The sequence below is a fragment of the Carcharodon carcharias genome, chromosome 12 (genome assembly GCF_017639515.1).
Source record: "Carcharodon carcharias isolate sCarCar2 chromosome 12, sCarCar2.pri, whole genome shotgun sequence".
NCBI lineage: Eukaryota > Metazoa > Chordata > Chondrichthyes > Lamniformes > Lamnidae > Carcharodon > Carcharodon carcharias.
This window is the reverse complement of record NC_054478.1, coordinates 66,185,586-66,211,070: the sequence shown is the minus strand read 5'-3', so window position 1 is coordinate 66,211,070 and position 25,485 is coordinate 66,185,586. Positions and strand designations below refer to the sequence as shown.

General features: G+C 41.5%; 1 protein-coding gene across 6 annotated transcripts in view; it reads right to left on the bottom strand.

Moving 5' to 3' along the window:
• Nucleotides 1-25,485, bottom strand: part of wdsub1 (WD repeat, sterile alpha motif and U-box domain containing 1) — a 44,397-nt gene that overhangs the window by 17,448 nt on the left and 1,464 nt on the right. For 4 of the 6 annotated variants that reach the window (XM_041201807.1, XM_041201806.1, XM_041201810.1 and 1 more), the window contains exons 2-5: nt 17,748-18,212; nt 11,480-11,667; nt 7,316-7,414; nt 1,642-1,735 (exon numbers count right to left, since the gene is read on the bottom strand). In XM_041201807.1, coding sequence (XP_041057741.1) covers nt 1,642-1,735; nt 7,316-7,414; nt 11,480-11,667; nt 17,748-18,145 — 779 coding nt within the window. In that variant the 5' untranslated portion in view covers nt 18,146-18,212. Of the gene's footprint in view, nt 1-1,641; nt 1,736-7,315; nt 7,415-11,479; nt 11,668-17,747; nt 18,213-23,643; nt 23,818-25,485 lie in introns of those variants that run through there. The other 2 variants (XM_041201809.1, XM_041201811.1) reach the window with 2 other exon arrangements.

Below are 25,485 nucleotides of genomic sequence, written 5' to 3'. Positions count from 1 at the left end.
GTTCTGGTGCCTCCAGGCACATTTAAATCATGGCAAAATCAATCAGCCCCAAAATTGCAAGCTAAAAATCAGAGTTTTAGACAAGCATATCTTAGTTCAGCACCCACTTTGTGGTTGTTTTCACCAAAAGAACCACCTAGATATTCAAGATGCTCACACTACCACAGAAAATCCAAACTGTGTGCCCAGCTGCCATGGACCTAAAAGTGAAACACTTTCATATTAGTCTATTCCTTTTAATTTAAGCTGCTGAATTGAAATTAACTGATACACTGCAAATAGTTCCCATTCTATTTTACTTAACTTGCTTATTTTAAATTATTGGATAATTTTTGAGCAAAAAAAAGGCAGAATTAGCAAGGATGGACTTCTACCATCAGGAATCAATTATATGACAGGATTCTGGTTATGTAACCTAAAGTTATCTCTTTGGAGGGGTCAGGTGTAATCTTCATTTGGCTTAGATAGAATTTTATTCTGACAAACTTTCAGCTCTAACTTACTCGACATTATCAAGTACTAACATTCAGAGATGCCTGATTGGAGTGGCTAGGCTCACTGGGTTTTCCTACCTTGTTTCAAGTATTGTGGAAAAACTTTTGAAAATTCCATATCGGAGACAAATATGGAATCTTCAGTGATAAATATTTTATACAATGATTGTGATAATTAGTGAATGATTGTGTTTTGCAAGTATTTAACATTTTTGGAAGCTATTACTACTGGCACACAGATCCAACTATAGAGGCATTTTATTTTTGATCAATGCATGGTCAGTACTGAAGGGCAAAACTATATGACCACATTCTAGCTCGGGCATTATATGTTATAATGGCTGTCTACTTTGTCTACTCAATTTGGCCTTCTAAAAAGACCACAGGGCAGATTTTTGCCGTTATCTTATAACCCAAACACCATAATGTTCTATTTTGGAAAGAACAGATTAGTATGATGTTTCATGGAGGCCCATTGCACCTTGCTCAGGGTCCATTCCACTGCCCCACTCCTACATGTTGATTCCCATGTAAAGACCTAGCAGGCAGAGGCTCTGCAATCACAAGGTTATTAAGGAAATATCTCCAAAGCTGGGGCCATATATCTAGATCTTGGTGTGGTTTTCCATATATACCAGGAGAGTCCACCACAACTACTGCAAATTTGAGGTCAGGAAGTCTATAAGCACACGTCATCAACCAATGCAATTATCTGGTGTACCTGTTTGCATAGACTATGCAATGCAGGATTGTACAATCCTCTGTGGTATCTGGAAATAGCAATGAAAAATTTCAGAAGCGCCAATACACAAGTGGTTTAGCCATTTGACTTAGGATTCAATTGAGGCATAACATGATGAGTAAGGTGTGATACAAATTGCCAGTGTGAAACTGCCAACTTACTGTGTGGATGCAAAGCATACATAAACACAGCCAAAATTTCATATAAAATGAAATTTACTTGCAAGCAAAACTCCAAAAATCCAAGAAACCAAAGCATCAATTTATATCTTTTCTTAACACTTAACAAGTATGGAACCCTTTTGTTTTTTTTTTAGAAAAACTGGGACAAGTTTGACTCTTCCAATGGAAAATTCAACTTCAATGTAACAGAATTAGAAGGTATCAGGAAAGATACTGCACTTACCCGGAGACTAAGATCTGCCCATCTGGTGAAAAGCAACATGCCAAAACAGGTGCCGTGTGACGGTTTAACGAACATCTCATTCTAAGTTCACAGCCTACAGGTATAAAAGGGGTTATCACAAGAAAATGTAGAAGGTAGCCATGCAGAAAATATTACTACATATTTTGTTCCAGTAGGTATTCATAATTCCAACATTCTTTTCAACCAAATTAACAAAGGATGATTGACAGAAGTGAAGGTCAATATTGCATAGAATATACAACACAGAAACAGGTTACTCAGTCCAAATGGTTTATGCTCCACACTAGCCTCTTCCCAAACATCATCATGTAAGTGCCAGCATAACTATTTACTTCTTTCTCCCCTGTGTTTATCTAGCTTTCTTTTAAATGCATCATTCTAGTGTTGAAATGAAGGAGGCTTCAATGTCTCACAATCAATAGAGGCTATCACAATGGATATATTACCTTTACTCTTACTAATATTTTCTGACTTGCAGCTTTTCAAGTTTATGTGGGAAGTGCTTCACAGCCACTGAAGTACTTTTGAAACGTAGTTAGTTTTGCAATGTAGAAAATACAGGGATCAGTTTGCACACAGCAAGCTCCAACAAACAGCAATGTGATAATGGCCACACAATCCATATTAGTGATGTTGATTGACGGAAAAATATTGGTCAGAACATTGGGATAACTCTTCTACTCTTCTTCAAAATAGTGCCTTGTATCTTTCATGTCCAACCGAGGGTAGACGGGGGTTCAGTTAAACATTTCATCCAAAATAACTGTAACTTTGTACCGCACAAGAGTGCCAGCCTTGAATTTTGTCCTGGAGCGGTACTAGAACCAACAATCTTCTGACTGTGATGAGAGTCCTACTGCTACTAACTGAATGATGGATGACACTAGAGATTTAGCAACTAACAGTACATAAGGAATAGGAATAGAAGACCATACAGTCCCTTGAGTTTGCGCCACCATTACTAGGACAATGGCTGATCCTCAACATCAATTCCACTTTCCTGCCTGATTCCCATATCCCTTGATTATTTAAGAGTCCAAAAATCAGCCTTGAATATATGGTACATAATAACTCCACAGTCCTCTGGGGTAGAGAATTCTGAAGTTTCAAAACCATCTGAGGGAAGAAATTTTTCATTTCATTCTGAAATGGCTGTCCTCTTAACTGAGACTATGCCCCCTAGTCCTAGACTGTCTAGCCAGGGGAAACAAGCTCTCAGCATCCACACTGTCAAACTGTCTCAAATCTTGTTTGTTTCAATGATACCACCTCTCATTCTTTCAGGACAACACTTTCATCCCGTGCAACCAATCTGCTGAACCTCTGTTGCACCCTCTCTAAGGTAAGTATATTATTCCTTGGTTACAGAGACAAAAACCGTACACAGCACTCCAGGTGTAACTCTTTCGAGTACAAACACGTTTCCATCTGTTTCAGATGAAGTTACATCGTTTCATAGTTTGCCATTGTGAGATTTGAACTCTTGATCTTGGGGTTACAAACCCAGTACCATAACCACTTGGCTATTTAGGCCAAGCCGCACTCCAGGTGTAGTCTCACCAAGCCCTGTAACTCTTTTGAGCACAAATACATTTCCATCTGTTCCTATTCAGATGAAGTTACATTGTTTGCCATTGTGAGATTTGAACTCTTGATACTCTTTTTGAGTAAACCTGTTTCCATCTGTTTCAGATAAAGTTACATTGTTTCATAGTTTGCCATTGTGAGATTTGAACTCTTGATAATCTTTTAAATGAAAACCAAATCAACAAAATTGGGATAAATCAGGCACAGCCCCTAATTCAGGTCAGCTGTAAAACCAAGAACAAAGTTTAAAGGAAACTTACAAACTTTAAATCAAAATGTGATTAAAGGGATCAACAAAACACCCCAGTCCCCGCGGTGCCCACCGAGCACGGAAGGCCTCGAGAGTGCCAGCAGACACCGCGTGCTCCTTCTCCAGGGATATCCGGCAGCGAACGTAGCCGCGGAAGAGGGACAAACAATCGGGCGGGACTCCCCCGTCGATCGCCCGCTGCCTGGACCTGTTAATGGCCAACTTGGCCAGGCCCAGGAGCAGGTTCACGAGGAGGTCCTCCTCCTTCCCGACCCCCTTCCGCACCGGGTGCCCATAGATCAGGAGCGTGGGGCTGAAGTGCAAACAAAACATCAATAAAAGGTTTTTCAAATAACTAAAAAGGGAGTGCAGCCTACAACACCCTATGTATACATGGTCCACGGACTCCACAAGACCGCAAAAAGGGCATGTGTCCTGAGAGTCCGTGAACCTATGCATCCTCTTATTATAAGGGACTGCCGCATGCAACACCCTCCAACCCAGGTCCCCGATAGAAAGGGGGAGGACACCTCCGTAGAGGGCCTCCCATCGAGGGCCTCCGCCGCCGGACGGCAACAAGGCACGCCAGGGCGTGTCCGGTCGACGGACAAGGGCGAGAAAATGGAAGGTGTGCAGCAGCAGTCCATACAAAAAGCCCCTCTTTGCTGTGCCAAAAGGCACAGAGGGCATGTCCCCGAGGCGGCTCATATTGCGGGGCACCAGCACCCGAGGGAGGAAATTCTGCCATGGCTGGGATTGGAACTCGGCGCCCCGATAGCATCAACCCAGATCTTTCATTTACCATTAGCAGTGATAACACCGGTACGCCATCGCCTCCAAAAATAAAATCAAATTCTAATCCTGTGAATGTATGTAACTCTTTCGAGTACAAACACGTTTCCATCTGTTCCTATTCAGATGAAGTTACATCGTTTCATAGTTTGCCATTGTGAGATTTGAACTCTTGATCTATGGGGTTACAAACCCAGTACCATAACCACTTGGCTATTTAGGCCAAGTGTTAGAATGTAACTCTTTCGAGTACAAACACGTTTCCATCTGTTTCAGATGAAGTTACATTGTTTGCCATTGTGAGATTTGAACTCTTGATCTTGGGGTTACAAACCCAGTACCATAACCACTTGGCTATTTAGGCCAAGCAAAGATATGAATTTTTTTTTTAACTGGAGTAACTCTTTCGAGTACAAACACGTTTCCATCTGTTTCAGATGAAGTTACATCGTTTCATAGTTTGCCATTGTGAGATTTGAACTCTTGATACTCTTTTGAGTAAACCTGTTTCCATCTGTTTCAGATGAAGTTACATTGTTTCATAGTTTGCCATTGTGAGATTTGAACTCTTGATACTCTTTTGAGTAAACCTGTTTTCATCTGTTTCAGATGAAGTTACATTGTTTCATAGTTTGCCATTGTGAGATTTGAACTCTTGATACTCTTTTGAGTAAACCTGTTTCCATCTGTTTCAGATGAAGTTACATTGTTTCATAGTTTGCCATTGTGAGATTTGAACTCTTGATCTTGGGGTTACAAACCCAGTACCATAACCACTTGGCTATTTAGGCCAAGCCGCACTCCAGGTGTAGTCTCACCAAGCCCTGTAACTCTTTCGAGTACAAACCCATTTCCATCTGTTTCAGATGAAGTTACATTGTTTCATAGTTTGCCATTGTGGGATTTGAACTCTTGATACTCTTTCGAGTACAAACCTGTTTCCATCTGTTTCAGATGAAGTTACATGTTTCACAGTTTGCCATTGTGAGATTTGAACTCTTGATCTTGGGGTTACAAACCCAGTACCATAACCACTTGGCTGTTTAGGCCAAGCCGCACTCCAGGTGTAGTCTCACCAAGCCCTGTATAATTAATTGTTGCAGGACTTCTCTAATCCCCTAGCAATAAAGGAAAGTATACTATTTGCCTTCCTAATTGCTTGCACCTGCATGTTAACTTTTTGATTCATGGACAAGGATAGAGTAACCTCATATTTCTCCACATTATAATCTGCCACCTTCTTGCCCGATCACATAACCTATTTATATCACCTTGTAGGTTCTTAGTCCTCACCACAGCTTACTTTACTACCTAGTTTTGTATGGTCAGCAAATTTGGATACATTACACTTGATCCCTTCATCTAAATCATTAATATGGATTGTAAATAGCCAAGGCCCCAGCACTGATCCTTGCAGCATCCCAAAAGGAACAGCCACCCAACCTGTTAAGCTTGTTAAAAAAAATCCTGTCTCAATGGGTACATGCAGAATTTCAAAACAGGGAATATTGAGTTGATTCCCAAAGAAGATATCTTAATGGACTCCTTTGTGGTTAACAAAGATATTCCCCATCTAAAAGCACGTTCCAAGTGCATTTTCATTTTAGTGCAGTTTGTAAATTAAGGACTTTCCTCCAGTAGTGCTCCCTCCAATTTCATTTTAGTGCGGTTACTCCGCATGCTCACTCTTTTAAAAACAAACTACCCCTTGCCACCTCTCCCAACCCCCTTGCTTGTAGCTTCCTTCTCCAGACCCCCCTTGCTCGCAGCTTCCTTCTCCTGACAACCTTGCTTGCATCTTTCTATCGACCCTTCAGCTCACCGCTTCCTTCTCCCGACCCTCCGACCTGCCTCTTCCTTCTCTGAACCCTCTCGCTCACACCACTTCTTTCTCCTGACCCTCTCACTCGCCACTTTCTTCACCTGCTCCCTTCGCTAGCTGCTTTCCCTGATCTTTCCAAACATTGCTTTCCACCACCTTTCCACTCGTGGCCCCTTTTGGTTCTTCACTTGCTCCCTCCCTCTTATCACCCTTCTCAGGCCCTCGCTGTGCGTGAGGATTCAGGAGAGGGCAGCAAGCGGGAAGCTGTGAGGTAAAAACAAAAAAACTGCGGATCTGGAAATCCAAAACAAAAACAGAATTACCTGAAAAAACTCAGGTCTGGCAGCATCGGTGGAGAAGAAAAGAGTTCACGTTTTGAGTCCTCATGACCCTTCAACAGAACTGTTCTGTTGAAGGGTCATGAGGACGCGAAACGTCAACTCTTTTCTTCTCCACCGATGCTGCCAGACCTGCTGAGTTTTTCCAGGGAAGCTGTGAGGGTTGGGAAAGGGAAGCAGCAAGCAGGGTCAGCAAACAGGAGGGTCAGAGAAGGTAAGCGGCGATCTGGATGTTAAGGAGAGGAAGCGGGAGGGCGGGGAGAGGAAGCAGCAAGCAGGAGACAAGTAATGAGAGTTAGTAAGAGTTAGTAATAGGATTTTTGGGCCAGTTAGGTTTAAGATGGCCAATAGATTTTTAATGTAGAAATTATAAGTCAGGAACGTAACCCACCCTTATTACATGTTTTCTTCTGAGAAAGTGATTTTCCTTTAAAGTTTTCATTTAAAGGTCTCCAATGCTCTGCCTTCAATCATGTAGGAAATTATAGCCAATTTGAACTCCAGAATCTCTAATGCAAACATGTTGCATTTCTCTATATTCTGCCTTCATTTACATTGTCACAAGTTTTGTTGAGGACATAAATCTCACACAAGGCACATCAGAGGTCAGGACACTTGATACTACAACAGCAAAAGGTACAGATTACAACCCCCACAGTGAGAACTACATAATTAAAATTGTCAGTTATCTGAAGACATTAAAAGAAGCCAAGAAAATTTTAACGGATGGCAACAGTCAGCCATGATTGGGGCAGTGTGCCTCTTGCTAATTGGTTAGCCATGATTGGGGCAGTGTGCCTCTTGCTAATTGGTTCAGTAGGAGTAGATTGGCCTGCTACCTGAAGTTGCTCATATTCAACATACCTGCTGCACCTTCTTGAGACATAACCCAAAAGTTTATTTTGTTGTCCTGTCCACAAGAAGCCATCAGAAAGCACTGTGATCCTGAATTATCCATGTCACCTGACAAAGCAAAAAAAATTTATAATGCAACACTGCATGCAAAAAAATCTTAGAGACAAATAACATGGCCTGCTAGAAACAATTTACTTCCAAAAAGAGACAAAAGGTAAATATGCATACAGGCATCATAATCTGCCTGTGGCTGCCTTCCATCTCCTAAGAGAATGGTTTGGGTCATAGTGGTAAACTCTGTGGAGCATTGGCTGGTGTGGCTCAAGAAGCCCCACTCCGGCATGGCAATCTCTGCCACGTTTGCTACAGAGAAAGGCAGTGAGCTGAGAAGATGCATGATTCACTGGTCTCTGTTTTCAGTGGGCTGCCTTCTTGGCCAGCTCAGCTTTTCGTTTCAGCTGCCTCTTCCAATGCCCTTCCAAACAGTCAGCCTCCAGAGGTTACGGTTGTCAGTGACTGCCTCCCAGTTGTCAGTGTCAATGTCTGCCATATTCGTATCTTGGTTACAAGTGTCCTTACAGCAGAGGTAGGGAGGCCTGACCCAGCAGTCAGTTCAACCTACAGAAGGTCCTTGGGTATACGGCATCATCCATCAGATGAACATTGCCGAGCACAGGCACGTTAGCTTAGTAATGAGTTTATGCTGATTGAATTAGCATGTTTGAGGACCTCTGAGTAAGAGATACCAAGGATATGTTTGAGACAGAGAAGGTGAAACTGTTGAGCCTTTTCTCCTGTTTAGAATATGCAGTCCAGGTCTCCACAGTGTAGAAGAGTGCGCTGAGAATATTGGCTTGGTAAACTTGCAGTTTGGTGTTCTCACCGACTGCAATAAACGGTTGGAAAGATGGGTGGAATGCTACCTCGAGTGGTACTCTATTACTCAGCTTGGACATAACAGCTGCAGCTTTTGCAATGTGTGTTGATTTCAGCATCAAGTGACGGATTGGTGGTGATTGTGGAGTTTAGATACGGGAAGCTATCAATAACCTCTAATGTCACATTGTCAATGCTGATAGATGGCAGTATGGCAATGTCATGGCCCATGACAGTTGTCTTCCTGATGCTGATGGTCAAACGATACTCTTGACAGGTGAGTGTGTCTGTGTGCAGCATCGTCAGCATACAGCAACTCTCTGATGAGGACTTGACAGACCTTTGTCATGGATCTCAGGCAAGTAAGGCTGACCAGCTTTCCAGTCTGGCATTTAAGTAGACACCCTCAGTAGATGGCATATGACAGCAGCAAAGAGAAGAATGTCAGAGCACAACCTTGTTTGACCCCACTGAGAACCTCAAAGGGTTCTGATGTTGTTCCATCATAACTGACCTTACTCATCATGTTGTCAAAGAAAGAGGAGATTACATTGAGCAGCTTCAGCAAGCAGGCAAATTTCTCCAACAGTTTAAATAGATCTCCTCTGCTCACATAGTTGAAACCCTTGAAGGCAATATATAGTGGCCCCCTTTGTTCACGATATTTCTCTTGCAGCTGCCAGACTGAAGATGTCAACTGTAGATCTTCCAGTTCTGAAACCACACTGGGATTCAGGATAGATGTGATCAGCCAGGATCTGCAGTCTGACAAGGACAAGGGCAAATACTTTTCCCACAATGTTTAACAGGGAGATGCCTCAATTATTGCAATCGCTGCACTCACTCTTGTTCTGGAAAGGCTCACAATTTTTGCGTCACGCATATCCTGGGCACTGCTCCCTCCTTCCAGCAGAGACAGAGAAGTTCATGAAGATGCTGTAGGAGTGCCGGTTTCCTGTGCTTGATGAGTTCAAGCAGTATGGAATCAGCACCTGGAGCTTTACCCACGACGATCAAGTCAATAACTTTCCTAAGCTCCTCCAGTGTGGGTTTGACATTCAGCTCTGCCATGACAGGCAGGCTCTCTATGGTGTCTAGAGTTTCCTCAATGAGTGTGTTCTCCCTGGAGTACAACTCGAAGCAGTGTTCCATCCATCTCTCCAACTATTTTTTTATAGTCAGTGATTACCTCCCCTGCCTTTACATTCAATGGGATTGTTTTCTTTGCTGATGAAGGTGTTGCGTTTTTGATCCCTTCATACATGACCCTCACATTCCCTGTACTGAAGGGCATCTGTATCTTCTGGCAAAGTAGGCACCGGCACACTGCCTGGCAATCCGTTGGACTTTGAGTGGCACACAGTGCATTCAGAGTCTTCTTGCTCAGCTCTCTCGTTAATGAGAGTGGACCGCTTGGCTTCAATGACAGGTTCCATCACAGTGATGCTGGCCTCGAACCAGTCAGCATCCCTCATGTTGAGAGTACAGTATTGTACATCGTGTCTCAAAATATGTTCTATTCCACTGCTGCACTTAGTGGGAATGCTGGAGAGCACCTATTCAATTAAGTCAAAGAACTGTTGGTTTTAATCTGGATAGGCTGTATTGCTGATGTTGATATGAGGATAGTGTTTCTGCTTTGAATGAAAAAACTGCAAGGGTTGTATCCTAACCCTGGTGCACATCAGGGAGTGATCCTTGTGATAGCTGCATGTGTTGAGACTGCTGAGTTTTTTATTCTTTCACAGAGTGTGGGCATTACTGGCTAGGCCAGCATTTATTGGCCATCCCTAATTCCCCTTGGGAAGGTAATGGTAAACTGCATTCTTGAAACACTGCAGCCCATGTGGTATAAGTACCCCCAAAGTGCCGTAAGGGAGTTCCAAGATTTTGACCCAGCAACAGTGAGTCATGTCAGGTGATGATCAGATTCAGCCTACCAGTAGGAATATCAATTGCATTTGTCTACAATGTTAGTTCAATTCTGATTGCTAAAAGATCCATTTTAGATCTTTGTAAATCAAAAGCATATATGTTTAAACTATACAGGTCTGTTTGTTTTTCTCTCCTAAAATTGGTTATCTTCATGTATGTGATAAAGAAATCATTCCTAGTTATTAATTATTAGACTGCTCAAATTAGTTACTTAAGAACTTCCTCAACTTCAAGCTTCAACCAATTCCAATGCCAATTTTGGGTGCCTTGGGTAAATTCACCACCTAGTGACACTGTGATATAAAGACTGTGAAGGTCCTTGGTCTGTGCAGAATTCATTGATGTCATCTGCAGATGACTTCAGCAAGGAAAAGGGGTGGGGAATCAGCTACAGTTCCCACCCCATATCATCTCATGGCACTTGCTGGAAAATATGGCTGTATAAGTGTTCAGTGAGGGCAGGGTGGAGTCTGATCCCATGAGGGAACAGTGTGTGATCATCACAAGTGATTGTATACAAAGAATGGTCCCCCATGACAAATTGTCAGATGACTCCCTGAACTTGAACATGTACCCAAGTTGAAAGAGAGAAAAAAGAAATTCCTATGAGTAAACTTTTTCCTGTGGAATTAATGCTGTTCTTCTTTCTTACCTTGAATGCACTGAAAAATGCTCAGTGTTCCCTGTTTTTAAAATGGCAGTCTTACTCATGATCAGTATCAAAAACAGTGCAGTTCTCTTTTTAGAATAAAATGTCAACATAGATATTTATGCCTAACCACGACCATGTTTCTGCTATTTCCTTAGGCCACTTTCACATATCTGCTATGACATTTGTGGACAGTGATTTTTTTTTAAATCCCCAGCCCGGGAAGGAACACGTCAGGGAAGGGAAAATCAGAGTCTGATTTTAGGTCATTTTAAGCAGCCAGTTTTAAAATAAAAGATCAATTTATATTAAATTTAGTGTCATTCATCTTTTTCAAAATGCCTGGTTACTTCTTCATTTTGCTAAACTTGTATTAACAACAATCTAGCATTCATTTAATTATGTTAATTTTTTAAAATTCTGCCTGCTGATTTTTTAAAATATCAGTTGTTAAGTAAAAGTTTCTAGCCAAACGGATAACATTTTTGTTGAGGGACGTGTTATTTGAACTATGTTCAAAATAACCCTCCTTTCATCTTAAAATAAAATTGTCAAAATATCTTTTCAGACTGGTAATGCCCCTTTGATACTTCTCTTCAAAAGGTGTACAATCAAAAATGAGATGTACTGTCAGTAATTTCCTCAAAATGCCATTAAATAAATATTAAAATATTTGAAATAACGTTTGCTGAACTATTCAAGATAAAACGTACCACTGATTGGCTGAGGTGAAAACTCACAGCAGGTGACTCCCAGATCATGAGCTGTTTTCACATTAAGGCGGCACTTCATTTGGCAATCCCAAACAGTCAGCTCTCCGGATGTTGAGCCAGTTACAAAGTAGTTACCATCAGGAGAAAAGTCACAGGCAATTACTGATCCATCCTCAACAGCGCCTGTCCTGAAGTAACAATTCAGATGAGCTACAATGTCACACCTATCCTTATCTAAACAAACAATCTGTACAAAACAAAAATTAGACAGAAAATATTTTACACAAACTTGATACTCAAGTAAGAGCAATATTAATCAATCAGGATGAGGTTAGGGCATATCTGGAGCTGGGGGGATGCAGGGGAAAGGTATGCCAGGGATAGTGTCCTGGAATCAGGATGGAGGGTGGGTAGGAAGGTAGAATTAGAGTAATGCAATGAATAGTGAAAAGGACAGGGGAAAGTTAGAGGCTGGTGGGAAGGGTAGTGGAAGCCCAGAGCAGAATAGGGAGGGGAGAAATGTGGAATAGGAAGCAGCAGGCAAAATATTTTTAAAAATGCATATTCAGAAATAGAAACAAAAATGGCAATCGAACTGCAAGAAAGAGTTCAGAAATTTGACACCAAATCATCTCATAGCCAAATGGTGGAATTCTAAATAGTTGTGACATTAACAGATCTGAGTCCACTGTTAAACGGTTGACAAGAAAATATTAATACCAAAATGTTACAAACAAAATAGTGACAAACAGGTAGCAATTTTTTTGAGCAGGAAGTATTGAGACTATGAAAGATTTTTAATAAGTTATCTCCACTAGTTGCATTGTACACAAGGAGACCATGTAAATTTTGGGTGAAAGAAAGGGCAGGGATAATTGAACTAGGGCAGCTGATCTAACTTGATATTCATATGTATTTATGTCATGTTTTATTTGATTTCATCCATCCTTTTAAAAATCTTGCATTTTTATCCAATTCCTACAGCTAATCCAAAAGCAGGAGGGCTTTCCACCAGCATTTCCATTATAATTTTTTATGTTCACACTTACAATGCAGTGTTCTCACTGGCCATCTACTGACTTTCCAATATAGATACTGTCATAAGAATTTAAAATGTAAAAAATTTGACAGGATTGCACACAGGTGTAACATTAGCATTTAGATAGGAAATTATAATGATGGAATATGACAGAATTACATGAAATTTACTGCACAGAAACAGGCCATTCATCCCAACAAGTTTACGCAAGTATTTATGTTCCACATGAACCTCTGCCTACCTTCCTTCATCTTGTCCCATTAACATATCTTTGTACGCCTTTCTCCCTTATTTACTTATCTAGCTCCCTCTTAAATGCATTTATGCTATTTATCTCGACAACTCCTGGTTGCAAGTTCTACATTCTCACCACTCTAAGTAGAGACATTTCTCCTGAATTTTTTATTGGATTAATTAATGATTATCTTATATTCATGGCCCTTGATTTGGGCCCATCGACAAGTGAAACTTCTTCATAATTTTGAAGCATAATCTTGAGGTCACCTCTCACTCTTCTCTCTGTTAGAGAAAACAGGCTTTTTGTTCAGCCTTGCCTGATTCTTGTACCATCTCAGTTCTTGTATCATCCTTGTAAATCTTGTTTGCACTTTCTCTGCTGCTTCTATATCCTTTTTGTAATATGGGGACCAGGACTGTGCGCAGTACTGCAAATGTGGTCTAACCAAGGATCTATTCAAGTTCAACATAACTTGTCTATTTTTCAATTCTATTCTTCTAGATAGGAGCTCCAGTGTTTTGCTTGCACTTTTTAATGGTTTTGTTAATCTACATTGCTACTGTCAATAGTGTGAATCTGTACCCCGAAGTCCCTGTGTGCATCTACCTCGTTTAGACTTGTCATCCAAGGAGTAGCACATCAACGTGCACGACCTCAAACTTATATATACTGAAATTCATTTGCCATATACTCACACTGTATGTTTATTAACAATCTTGTCACAATCTCCCTCAGTATTAACTATACCTCCCAATTTGTGCCAAATATAAATATTGAGACTGTACTTCTGATGAGCAGTCCAAATTATTTATACAAATGACAAAATGGTCACAGCAGCAATCCCTGGGGAACACAATTTCCTGCCTTCTGCAAATCTGACCAATTATTGTTTTCCATCTTGTAGCCAATTTGCTATCCATTCTGCTGTTCATCTCCTGACTCCACATACTCTGACTTTAATGACAACCTTACAATGCAATATGTTATCAAAGAATTATAGACCACAGAAGATGTCCACTTAGATTATCATGCCCCTGTGCAACAGCTTCGGCATTTGACTAATCCCCTTTGAAAATTCTTGGATCAGTTTCCACATTTTTTCAGGCTATACAAAGAATGTTTCCTCATATCACCTCTAGCTCTCTCGCGAAACATCTTAATTCCATGCCCTCTGGTTACTGACCCTTTTGCCAGTTTCTCTTTATTTACTCTTCAAAACACTTCCAAATTCTGAACAGCTCTATCAAATCTCCCCTTAATTTTCTCTCCAAGAAGAAAAACCCCAGTTTTTCTCCTTTCTCCATGTAACTGAAGTATTTTATATCCTACAGCATTCTAGTAAACCATTCTAGTAAATCTTCTCTACACTCTCTCCAACACCTTAACATGGGGAGGTGGTGGCGTTGTGGTATTGTCACTGGACTAGTATTGCAGAGACCCAGGGTAATGCTCTCAGGATCTGGGTTCAAATTCCACCATGGCAGGTGGTGAAATTTGAATTTAAAAAAAATCTGGAATTAAAAGTCTGATGATGCCAATTAAACCATTGCCAAATGTTGTAAAAACCATTCTGGTTCACTAATGTCCTGTAGGGGAAGGGAATCTGCCAGCCTACATGTGACTCCAGAACCACAGCAATGTGGTTGCCTCTTAAATGCCCTCTGAACAAGAGCAATTAGGGATGGGCAATAAATGCTGGCCCAGCCAGTGACACCCACATCCCATGAATGGATTTTTAAAAAATCCTTCCGAAAGTGTAGTGGTCAGAATTGGCTGCAATTCTCCAGCGGTTTTCAGCCTGTAGGATTACAAATTTGCAGGACCAGAAAGGATCGTTGCAAGTGATGAAGGACCATGTGCTTATACCCATATGTTGCATGATTGTGAGGACCAGGTAGCTGAAGTTGACAGGGTATCTGGAGGTGCTTCCTGATGGGACTTGTAAAGCTAAAGCCAGGCTCGAGGGTTTGAAGAAAAATTGGGTGACAAGGATATAAGTATAGATTCACCTACAGCAGGAAAAGTTAAGATCTTTTTGGCTCTGTTAGCTATAAAAGCTCAGGAAGCTAAGTCCATTGATATTAAAGTTGCTTTTCTTTTTGCAAGGACATCAACTTCAAAGGGAGGTTTTTCTCATCCACCGAAAGAGGCATCAATCACAGAAGGGACACTCTGGAAGCTAAATAAATGCGTATACAGTTTAAATTATGCCTCCAGAGTTTGGTGAGGTCAATTTTGTTAAAGTTGGGCTGTCTTCAGTTGGAAGCAGACCTAGCAATGTTTTATTGGCACCACCCTGGAGGAGAACTTGCAGGCATCTTTATGACGCATGTAGACTTTTTTTTTGTAGGGAGGCAGCAGTGAATTTGAAATTGATCATTAATAGGCTCAGAACGGAGTTCAAAATTGGAAATCGGGCTTCTGGTGCGTTTAAATACATTGGTTTGGAAATCAAGTAAAGTGGATCCCGCATCATTTTAAGCAGAAATCCTACTTAGAGAATGTCAACCCCATTACAATTGGTCATAGAAGGGCCTCCCAGGAAGATACAGCGGCATCTGAAATGAAAAAAAAGAGGAACTTTGAAGTCTAATTGGGTACATCAATTGGCTGGGCAAACAAGGCTGGATGTCAGTTTTGAGGTTCTGGAATTGAGCACTAAAATGGATCTTCCCAAGGTTGAAGAAATCATTCGAGTAAATAAAACATTGACAAAATTAAAAATGGACAGCGTGTTTTGAAATTCTCATCTTTGGGTGATCTTAGAAAAATGAAACTATGTTTAGTGACATGTCTTATGCAAATCTGTGATGGATTTTTGAGTGCAGGAGGATTTATAATATTTCTCATGGGGGGAAAAAGGTAAATGTTGCCCTTTGGCATGGGAATCTAAAGATACGAAGAGTTGTAAAACGTACATTGGCAGCGGAGACTCCCGCCCTTGTTGAGGCAGTAGAAATGGCATTCTTTATATCAAAGCTGCTGGCAGAAATTTTAAATGGAAAAGGGTACCTGTCGGAACGGCTTACAGACAATAAGTCACTTCGGAAAAATGTTCACTTTACGAAGTGCATTTCCGAAAAGAGATTGCGAAATGACATTGCAAGCTTAAAACAGATGCTAGAAAATAAGGAGATTGCCAAGATCAAAGGGATTTATAGCAGCTACCAATTGTCTGACTGCTTCATGAAAAGAGGGCCAAGCTACAAGTAATTATTGGAGACCCTCAAAAAGGGATAACTTTTCCCTTAAGGCAAAAAGGAATATTCTTTTTGTGTGGACATTTCTATACATGTTTTTTTAAAGAAAGGAGAATACGGTGGATTTATTGAATGAAAAATATATATATTGATGCTTGTGTTATGGAAGAGAAGATCAATCTTTTTTGAGATTATATAAACTTAAGGGTTTCTTCTGAGGGGAATCTGTTGAGGAAGGAAACAGTTAACTCACAAGGAGTTCAATTTCTAATTATCAGTTAACAACCTAAGTACCCATTTAGATGTATAAAAGGGATAACAGGTGTGACAAGTTCTCTCTGTAGAATTTAAGCACTAGAAATAAAACTCAATTTGAAGGAGTCTGTCTTTATTGCCAAACAGCTATTGGAGCTTTACAGCTAAGAACATATAAACCACATTAGACAAGGCTTTCAGTACGTTTCAGACCTATACCAACAGATTTGTGAACTAACTTTGTGCATCTTATATTACGGTACCAAATATAAATGTAATTTAAGGCTTATGAACTATAGGTTAGGGCATAAAAATGCAACAAAACTTCTGATCTATTCCAAAACAATAAATTAAACATACTATCTAATCCTGGACAATCTTCCAATTTTATAAAACAAAATTTAACAAGATATTCTATTGAGGGCACAATGGACACTGAGCAGGAAGAGAGGAAATTAAGCATGGTGAATGAAAGCCTAGCTGAAGAATGTTTTTGAGAAAACGTGATAGTGGAAGAGACATAGCAAGACAGAGTGTACAAAGGTGTTGCAGCTCAAACTCTCTGACAAAGAGGGAGGAAGCTACAACAGACCAAATTGTGATGAGAGTCTGCAATAATGGGGGGGAAAAATTCAGGATCAGAGAGCATTAAGATTGAACACAACGATGCACTTGGTGACCAAGCAACCAGGAATGGGCATGGTATTGATCCTGGAGATTCAAAACTTCTGACAGGAGCTGAACAGGGTAGTGGAAAGTTCTGGCTCATCCAGGACTTGATGTCAGGCAGACAAACAACAAAGTTGCAATCATAGAGCGAGGGTAGCAATGGAGTGGAAAAGTTAACTATCACCGGCATGTGTGTGGAAGCTGATCAAATGTTTAAATTTGCTGAGGAACAGCATATGGTTGAAGAAAGGGACAGGGCCAAGTATAGAGCCTTAAGCCATGCTAGAAATCACATTACAAGGGAGGAAGGAGAAACAACTGGGATTCATGGAGTGACTATGTTTGGATAGGCAGGGGTGGAACAAGAAAGAGATGTCACAAAATAGACAAGAAAAAATCCACTGTATATAATGCCCCAGAGCAAACCAGGAAGGCAAAGCGGGACAGCACTCTACGGTTGCAGTTACATTGATGCTGTCGCTAAATGAATAGAATGGATGGGTCAGAGGGAATGGTGGATGCAAAACAATATATTTGAGGACCTTGAAGATAAAGATTGGGGATAATGTAGTAGTTCAAGTGGATATTGGGGTTGACAGTAGGTTTTTTTAATGGGGTTATTTCACATTCATGTTAGTAATTATCAAATATCCATTTCATTGATTATTGAAAGATGACAAAAATAAGCACTGAAGTGATTCCATAGTGAGATTTACTTTCTTCAATTCAATGGCGTATCTACATTTGCTTCAGAGTTCATTTAAATGAAAAATATGTAAATTCACTAGTAAAAAGCTTAAACCAAAATATATTTAAACACTGTATGTAAATATTAGTGATGAAAAAGTTGCATGTTTTCCATCTAACCTGCGAAGTTTCTTCAAGCGAACATTCCATAATGCCACAGTACCATCAGCTGCACCAGATATCAAATAATTGGAATCATGAGAGAATTTGCAAACCCTTACTGGACTTTCACTGGGCTGTTTCAATGTTGCCAACTTCTCCCCAGACTGGGGATTCCAAAGAATAGTCATCCCATCAGTTGAACTTGAAGCTAGAAACTTCCCACAAGAGCTAAAGCAACAGGAATGTACACCATAGCTATGGCCTTTTAGTGGCGAGAAAGGGAGCTCAGAGAAATCCTTCAATAAATAAAGGCGTATTGTTTTGTCCAATGAACAGGAAGCCAGGTAAGTGGAAGAGAAAGCACAGCAATTAACATCATCAGTATGATCCATAAGAGTTTGGACGAGTGTTACCATGGCCAACAGTTTTGTTTCTTGCTTATACTAGAACCTGGTTTCTTTCTCTCTCTCAAAATAATGAAACCTGTAACAAAGCCCAGAAAAAAAGCAGAGATTAATATCAGTGCTGTTATCTGCAAAAACTATTGTGCCTATGTCAGGAAAAAAAGCTGTTTTGTTGTAAACAGATATGAAAAATGATGGAAACACATTTTCAAACCATTCTTGATCCAAAGTACATTGTGAATTGTTACCTAATGTTAACTTAACTGCCAATATTAAAACATACAAACTCCTCCCTTAAAGTTTTAAATGATGTCAATATCTTAAGTTTTTTTCTGAAACAACTGTCAGAATCTTAGAAACTTACAGCATGAGGGTGGTCCTTCAGTCCATTGTGTCTGTGCTGGTTCTTTGAAAGAGCAGTCATGCTTAGTCCCACTTCCCTGCTTTTTGTCCATATACCTCTAAGTTTGTACATCTGTAAATACTGTCTAATTCCTTTTCAAAATTACTTATAGGATCAGCTTCCACCACTTTCATGCAGTGTTCCAGATCCTAACAATTCAGCGAAAGAAGTTCTCCTCATCCCTCCTCTAGGTCTTCAGTCAATGATTTTAAAATCCGTGACCTCTGGTTACCAAATTTTAAATTACTCGCCAGAGCGAACAGCTTTTTAGTATTTACTTTATCAAAATCACTTGTCATCTTGAAAGCCTTTATTAGCTTTTAAAATTCTCTGTTTGAATACTGTTGCTATAGAATGGTTACAGTGCAGGATGTAATTTGGCCCATTGTGTCCATGCCAGCTCTCTGCATACCCCATCCTTTCCCCTGTAGCCCTGCAAATTTTTTCTCCTCAGACAATTCTCTTTTGAAGGCCTGGATTCAATTTGCCTCCACCACCCTCTCTGGCAGTACATTCCAGATCCTAACCACTTGCTTTGTAAAAATGTTTTGCCTCATGTTACCATTGCCAATCACCTTAAATTGGTATCCTCTGGTTCTCAAGTCTTTCACCAAAAGGAACAATTTCGCCTATTTACTCTCTCCAGGCCCTCATGATTTTGAGCACCTCTATCAGGTGTCCTCTTATTATCTCTTCTCCAAGTAGAACAGCCCCAGCTTCTCCAACCTATCCACACAACTGATATCCTTAATCTCTAGAGACATTCCTATGAATCTTTTTTGCAGTCTGTCTTCTTACGGTCTTCAAATCCTTCCTAACGTGTGGTGCCTAGAACTGGACACAATGCTCTAGTTGAGGCCAAACTTGTGTTTTATAGATTTATCATAACTTCCTTGCTTTTATACTATATGCCCCTACTTATAAAGCCCAGAATCCTATATGCTTTCTCAACCTGCCTTGTCACCTTCAATGATTTGTGACCCCGGGTCCCTCTGCTCCCATACCCACTTTAGAATTGAACTTATAATATTGCCTCTTCCCGATCTTCCTACCAAAATAAATCACTGCACACTCCTTTTGAAGTTTATCATTATCCTCCTCACGGTTCACAACACTTCCCAAGTATTGTGTCATCCACAAATTTTGAAATTGTGTCCTGTAACCAAAGTGTAGGTCATTAACATACAGTGAGTCCTTTCTCTGTTTCCTGTTACTCAGCCAATTTTGCTTTTTTTAATTCATTGGATGTGGGCTTTGCTGGCTGGATCAGTTGCCCTTGAGAAGGTGGTGGTGACAACAGAGTGGCTTGTTAGGCAATTTCAAAGGGCTTTTAAGAGTCAATCACATTGCTGTGGGTCTGGAGTCACATGTTGGCCAGACCAGGGAAGGACAACAGATTTCCTTCCCTAAAGGACATTAGTGAACCAGATGGGTTTTTACGACAATTGGCAATGGTTTTTTATTGAATTCAAACTTCACCATCTGCCATGGGATTGGAACCCGGGTCCCCTGGGTCTCTGGATTACTAGTCTAGCGACAATACCACTATGCCATCGCCTCCCTTTTATTCATGAGCTACAATCTACTGTCCTTTTTATTCCATGAGCTCTAATTTTGCTGAGGAGCCTGTTCTGTGCCATTTTATCAAATGCCTTTTGAAAGTCCATATACGCTACATCAACCACATTACCCTCTTCAATCCATCAAAAAACGCAATCAAATTAGTTAAACACAATTTTCCCTTTACAAATCTGCTGGCTGCCAGCAATATCCACATCCTATGAACAAATGTATAAAAAATCTCTTGAAAATTATTGACCCCAGACATCAGCAAAAAGAAAACTGCAATAAGACAGCATTGTAACATTCAGTATATAATTATTAAAGTTTGCATGATATAGATCAACATATAATACATCACATAAATATGAAAATCTGTGTTTTTAAAGTATTTTGCAAAAATGTTTTTTAAAAATGTAGGTTTCCACCAAGCTCTTCATATTCCCTGGAGACGGAAGACTCAGTGAAGCCCCTCTTCTCACACATATACATTGTAATCAGCCCCTCATCCACCCCTCTTTCCCCACACAAACTCAACAGCTCTTCTTTCCAAACCCCCTCCCCTCCCTCACTCAGCAGTCTGATCTTTCCAACAGCCTTACAGCAACACCAAGCCATTCTGGAACCCCATGGGCTGCTCATTTCCCTGAACAGGAGCCTGGTTGGATAGGATCAGTCAGGTTCATCCTCTCCCCACTCCCTTCTTTCACAATTTTTCCAACATTCTTGGCTGTGGGTGTTAATTTGCCACTTGCTACATCTCCATTTTCTCAGCTCTCTATTTGACCCTTACTCGGATGTTTCCACTTGAGAAAATAACAGCAACTCATCACATGGATTACTGTTTGCAACAGCCTTGCTTAAATTCTCTGAAGTTTAAAGAATGAGATGATCGCATCGAAACATGGATTATCAAGGGGCTTGACAGGGAGACAGAGTGGTTGTTTCCGCTGTTGGGGAGTCTAAAACACAGGAGCACAGTCTCAGGATATTTAGGATGGAGATGAGGAGAAATTTCATCATTCAAAGAATTGTGAATCTTTGGAATCCTCTACCTCAGAGGGTTGTGGATGCTCACTGAATACATTTAAGGCTGGAATAGACAGATTTTTGATCTCTCAGGGAATTAAGTGATGTGGAGAATAGACAGGAAAGTGGAGTTGAAGCCCAATATTAGCCATGATCATATTAAATGGCAGAGCAGGCTTGACATGCTGTATGACCATAAGACACAGGATGAAAAGTAGCCCATCAAGTCTGCTCCACTATTCAATGAGATCATGGCTCGTTTGATAATCCTCAACACTTTCCTGCCTTTTCCCCATAGCCCTTGATTCCCTTACTGATTAAAAATCTGCCTATCTCAGCCTTGAATATACTTAACGACCCAGCCTATTCCTGCTCCTACCTCATGTTCTTCTGTGTGTATTTGTCAATTGCTTACAAAGATATAAACATTGCTGAAGCTTTTAGTTGAAAGCCAAAAGTGAATTTCAATAAAACGGTGGCATGTTTATTTATAGTTCCAGGGAAACAGAGACACAGTGTTTATATTAATTGTTACACTTGTGTTTTTAAACAATCTGTGGAAAGCTGTATCTATCTTTCAGGCACTAGCTCCATTTCACCACCACCTCCCGCGACCCCTCCACCACCTCTAAATCGGCAGACTGATTGTCCGACATCAAGTACTAGATGAACAGAAACTTCTTCCAACTAAATGTTAGGACCCATTGTCTTCAGTCCCCACCACAAACTCTGTTCCCTTGCCACCAACTTCACTACTTGTTTCTAGCACTGCAACAGTCTGACTCCACACCCACCTCAGCTGCAGTTGAAACGCTCATTTATGTCTTTGTTATCTCTAACCTACTACTTCAATGCGCCCCTGGCCAGTTGCTCTCTCATCTTCCACACTCCATACACTTGTCATCCAAAACTCTGCTGCCCCATAGCCTAACTTATACCAAGTCCTGTTCAGTCATCACCCTATAGCTCAGAATTAAGCAAAGCCTCATACTGCCACACCATATGCAGCAGCTTTTCTCCTTTGAATTTCAGTGGTGCAATTTGAGCCTAAGAAATGCTTACATCATATCTACTTGAAATAAGAAAACAGCTAGCAGTTTGCACTACAAACCAATGGAACTAAGTACTGATAATTACAGATTTTTTTTTATTCTTTCATATGATGTGGGTGTCGCTGGCTGGGCCAGCATTTATTGCCTATCCCAACTTGCCCTTGAGAAGGTGGTAGTGAGCTGCCTTCTTGAACCACTGTAGTCCATGTGGTGTAGGTACACCCACAGTGTTGTTTGGAAGGGAATTCCAGGATTTTGACCCAGTGATAGTGAAGGGATGGTGATAGTGAAGTTGCAAGTCAGGAGGGGAACTTGCAGGTGGTGGTGTTCCCATGCATCTGCTGCCCTTGTCCTTCTAGTGGTAGAGGTCACAGTTTGGATGGTGCTGTCAAAGGAGCCTTGGTGAGTTGCTGCAGTGCATTTTGCAGATGGTACACACTGCTGCCACTGTGCATCAGTGGTGAAGGGAATGGATGTTGAAGGTGGTGCATGGGGTACCAAACAAGTGGGCTGCTTTGTTCTGGATGGCGTAAAGCTTCTTGAGTGTTGTTGGAGCTGCACTTATTGAGGCCAGTGAAGATAATTGTATCACGTCTGACTTTTGCCTTGTAGATGGCCAACCGGCTGTGGGGAGTCAGGTGGTGAGTCACTCTCCACAGAATATGTGGCCACTGACTTGCTCTTATAGCCACAGAATTTATATGGCTGGTCTAGTGCAGTTTCTGGTCAATGGTAACCCCCTGGATGTTGATAGTGGGGCATTGTAATGCCATTGAATGTCAAGGGGAGATGGCTGGATTCTAACTTGTTGGAGATGGTCACTGCCTGGCCCTTGTGTGGTGCAAATGTTATTTGTCACTTATCAGCCCAAGCCTGAATGTTGTCCAGGTTTTGCTGCATATGGGCACGGACTGCTTCAGTATCTTGAGAAGTTCTGAACGGTGAACATTGTGCAATCAATAGCTACCATTCCCCCTTCTGACCTTATGATGGAGGGAAGGTCATTGATGAAGTAGCTGAAAATGGTCAGGCCGAGAACACTATCCTGAGGAACTCCTGCAGTAATGTCCTGGAGGTGAGATGATTGACCTCCAACAACCACAACCATTTTCCTCTGTGCTAGGTATGATGCCAACCAGTGGAGGGTTTCCCCCTAATTCCTACTGGTTTTAGTTTTGCTAGGGCCCCTTAATCCCACACTTGGTCAAATGCTGCCTTAATGTCAAGGGCAGTCACTCTCACCTCACTTTGGGAGTTCAGCCCTTTTGTCTATATTTGAACTAATGCTGTAATGAGGTCAGGAGTCACCCTGGTGGAACCTAAACTGAGCATCAGTGAGCTGGTAATTGCTGAGTAAGTGCTACTTGATAGTACTGTCGCCGATTCCTTCATCGCTTTGCTGCGAGATTGATGGGGCGGTAATTGGCTAGGTTGGATTTGTCTTGCTTTTTGTAGACAGGACATACCTGGGCAAGTTTCCACATTGGCGGGTAGATGCCAATGTTATAGCTGTACTGGAATAGCTTGGCTAGGGACACAGCAAGTTCGAGAGCAGACAACTTCAGTATTATTGCTGAAATGTTGTCAGGGCCTATAGCCTTTTCAGTGCCTTCAGCTGGTTCTCGGTACCACGTGGAGTGAACTGAATTGGCTGAAGACTGGCATCTGTGATGCTGGAAAACTCAGGATGAGGCTGAGATGGATTGTCCACTCGGCACTTCTGGCTGAAGATTGCTGTAATGCTTCAGCCTTGTCTTTTGCACTGATGTGCTGGGCTCCTCCATCATTGATGGGGATATATGTGGAGCCTGCACCTCCAGGTAGTTTAACTGTCCACCACCATTCACGACTGGATGTGGCAGGCCTGAAGAGCTTAGATTTGATCCATTGGTTGTGGGATCGCTTAGCTCTGTTGATCACATGCTGATTTCGCTGCTTGGCCTGCAGGTAGTCCTGTGTTGCAGCTTCACCTGGTTGACACCTCAGGTTTAGGTAAGGCTGGTGCTGCTCCTGGCATGCCCTCCTGCACTCTTCATTGAACCAGAGTTGATCCCTCCAAGCTTGATGGTAGCGGTAGAGTGGGAGATATGTCAGGCCATGAGGTTACACAGTGCGGTTGAATACAATTCTACTGTTGATGGCCCACAGCACATCATGGATGCCCAGTTTCAAGTTGCTAGATCTGTTTGAAATCTATCTCATTTAGCACGGTATGGTATCAATGGAGGGTATCCTTCATGTGAAGATGGGACTTCTCTCCACAAGGACTGTGCGGTGGTCACTCCTACTCATAATATAATGGACACATGCATCTGCAACAGGTAGATTGGTAAAGACAAGGTCAAATGGGCTTTTTCCCTCTTGTTGGTTCCCTCACTATCTGCCGCAGACCCAGTCTAGCAGCTATATTCTTTAGGACTCGGCCAGCTCAGTCAGTTGTGGTACCATCGACTACTCCTAGTGATGGACATTGAAGGCCCCCACCCAGAGTACATTCTGTGCCCTTGCCACCCTCAGCACTTCCTCCAAGTGGTGTTCAACATGGAGGAGCACTGATTCATCAACTGAAGGAGGGTGGTACATGGTAATCAGGAGGTGGTTTCCTTGTCCATGCCTGAACTGATGCCATGAGACTTCATGGGATCAAGAGTTGATGTTGAGAATTCCAGGGCCTCCCCCTCGCAACTGGATACCACTGTGCCACTACCTTCGTTGGGTCTGTCCTGTCAGTGTGACAGGACATTTCCAGGGATGGTGATGTCTGGGACACTGTCTGTAAGGTATGATGCCATGAGTACGACTATGTCAGGCTGTTGCTTGACTAGTCTGTGAGACAGCTCTGCCAATTTTGGCACAAAGCCCCAGATGTTAGTCAGGAGGACTATGCAGCATCAACAGTGTTGGGTTTGCCGTTGTCGTTTCCGGCACCTAGGTTAATGCTGGGCGATCCATCCAATTTCATTCTTTCTTGTCGACTTTGTAGCAGTTTTGATACAACTGAGTGGCTTGCCAGGCCCTTTCAGAGGGCAATTAAGAGTCAACCATATTGCTGTGGGTCTGGAGTCACATGTAGGTCAGACCAGGTAAGGATGGCAGATTCCCTTCCCTAAAGGATGATAGTAAACCAGATGGGTTTTTACGACAATTGGCGATGGTTTCATAATCACTATTACAGAGACTAGCTTTTTAATTCCAGATTTATTAATTGAATTTAAATTCGAACCCATGTCCCCAGAGCAACAGCCTGGGCCTCTTGATTACTAGTCTGAGACATTACCACTATGCCACCTCCTCCCCCTCCAACTATC